The following is a 1,422-nucleotide window of genomic DNA, read 5'->3' on the forward strand; positions in this document are numbered from 1 at the left end:
CTGATGTCTGGGCAGCGGTCGCTTTCCATTTCGGCTATTTCTGGTGACCGCTTGTTCGTTTACCAAGTTGTAATATAAAAAAAGCAGCGCAGTCGTAGCTGGGGTTGTTGTTTTACATTTCTCTCTAAGATTTTCTAGTATTAAGGTGTACCGTGAGTTAATTCTGGTAATCCTAAATTCAGTATAGTTGTTAGAAGCCACTTTCCTTTTTTATTAGTTGTGGAAAATGGATATATGTTTTCAGATGCCAGAGTTACACGCGGTGTGTGAGTCAACTTCGGTTAGTATTGTTTTTAATGTTTCGGACAATGTCTTATTATGGCTGATATATAATGCCTCCCAATTATTTTCTTTAGCTGGATTGCAAAGAACAAATTCCGGATAAAAGACTATCTAATGTGGAAGATGTGAAATGTCCTAACACACCAAAAAATTCTGACGACTCCGGGTATATGGAGGCTATATTATTAGAAGAACATAAGGTATTGTGAATTTTAGTTACGAAATTAAAGGTTTATGAGTTACATATAGTTGACAAAGATACTCTCTACATAGCATTCTTTAATGTTTTTAATAAATTTCAGAGTCCACGGAAAGAAGTCAGTAATGAATTAAAAGATAAAATAGTAGAACTACAAACGCAATTAAATCTATTGAAACGACTTGCTGTAAGTAATAATAAGCATTATTAATGCAACTTCCCATCTTACTATCTTACTTCTTACTAATATTATAAATGTGAAAGTTTAGATGGATGGATGTTTGTTAGAGTTTGTAGCCAAAACGGCTGAACGGATCTCGATGAAATTTGTCATAGATCTAGAGCATAGTCTGGAATAACACATAGGCTACATGCTTTTTTTTTAATTTCACGCGGACGGCTTCGCGGGCGACAGCTAGTAGTAAATAATAACAAAACAGTAATCAAAGAACTGTTACACAGGCAGTAGAAGTAGATTCAGAAAAAAAGCTACCTAACTTTGAGTCATACGACCTCGCTATAGAAGAAGACCAAGTGTCAATGCTGAAGAATATCAACGATTACAACAATCTAATGAAGGACCCGCCACTTAATTTAGAGGTAAATATTGAAAAAACAAAACCAACAGTGGTAGAGTCCGCTTTAACATCTTAGCACTGCAGGGCCGGCTCGCCCACCGCAATACCACGACCACACAGAAAACAGGCGTGAAGTGGAAGCAATTCCGCGTACAGTCTGATGAGTGTGGTGTCGGAGGCCTATTTTTGGTCGCTTTCGCTTTCTACCCTTTTTTCAGAGGAAAGGATAGGAAGGAAAAGTGGATTAGACGGCGGAGAAGACGCATAGGAAGGGGAAATTTTCTCTTTGTGTATGTCTCCTCTACCGTCAATTAATAGTAGGCAACGCATCTACAATTACGGATGTTTATGGACAGAGGTCGC

The 1,422-nt window shown here is 37.9% G+C and overlaps 1 protein-coding gene across 1 annotated transcript in view; it reads left to right on the plus strand.

Moving 5' to 3' along the window:
* The window catches only part of LOC106111742, a 4,451-nt gene continuing 3,029 nt past the window's right edge, over positions 1-1,422 (plus strand). The window contains exons 1-4 of the mRNA XM_013293886.1: positions 1-280; positions 357-482; positions 585-668; positions 944-1,081. Of these exons, the coding sequence (XP_013149340.1) occupies positions 227-280; positions 357-482; positions 585-668; positions 944-1,081 (402 nt within the window). The 5' untranslated portion in view covers positions 1-226. The remainder of the gene's footprint in view (positions 281-356; positions 483-584; positions 669-943; positions 1,082-1,422) is intronic.

The sequence above is a fragment of the Papilio polytes genome, unplaced genomic scaffold, assembly GCF_000836215.1.
Source record: "Papilio polytes unplaced genomic scaffold, Ppol_1.0 DF824146.1, whole genome shotgun sequence".
NCBI lineage: Eukaryota > Metazoa > Arthropoda > Insecta > Lepidoptera > Papilionidae > Papilio > Papilio polytes.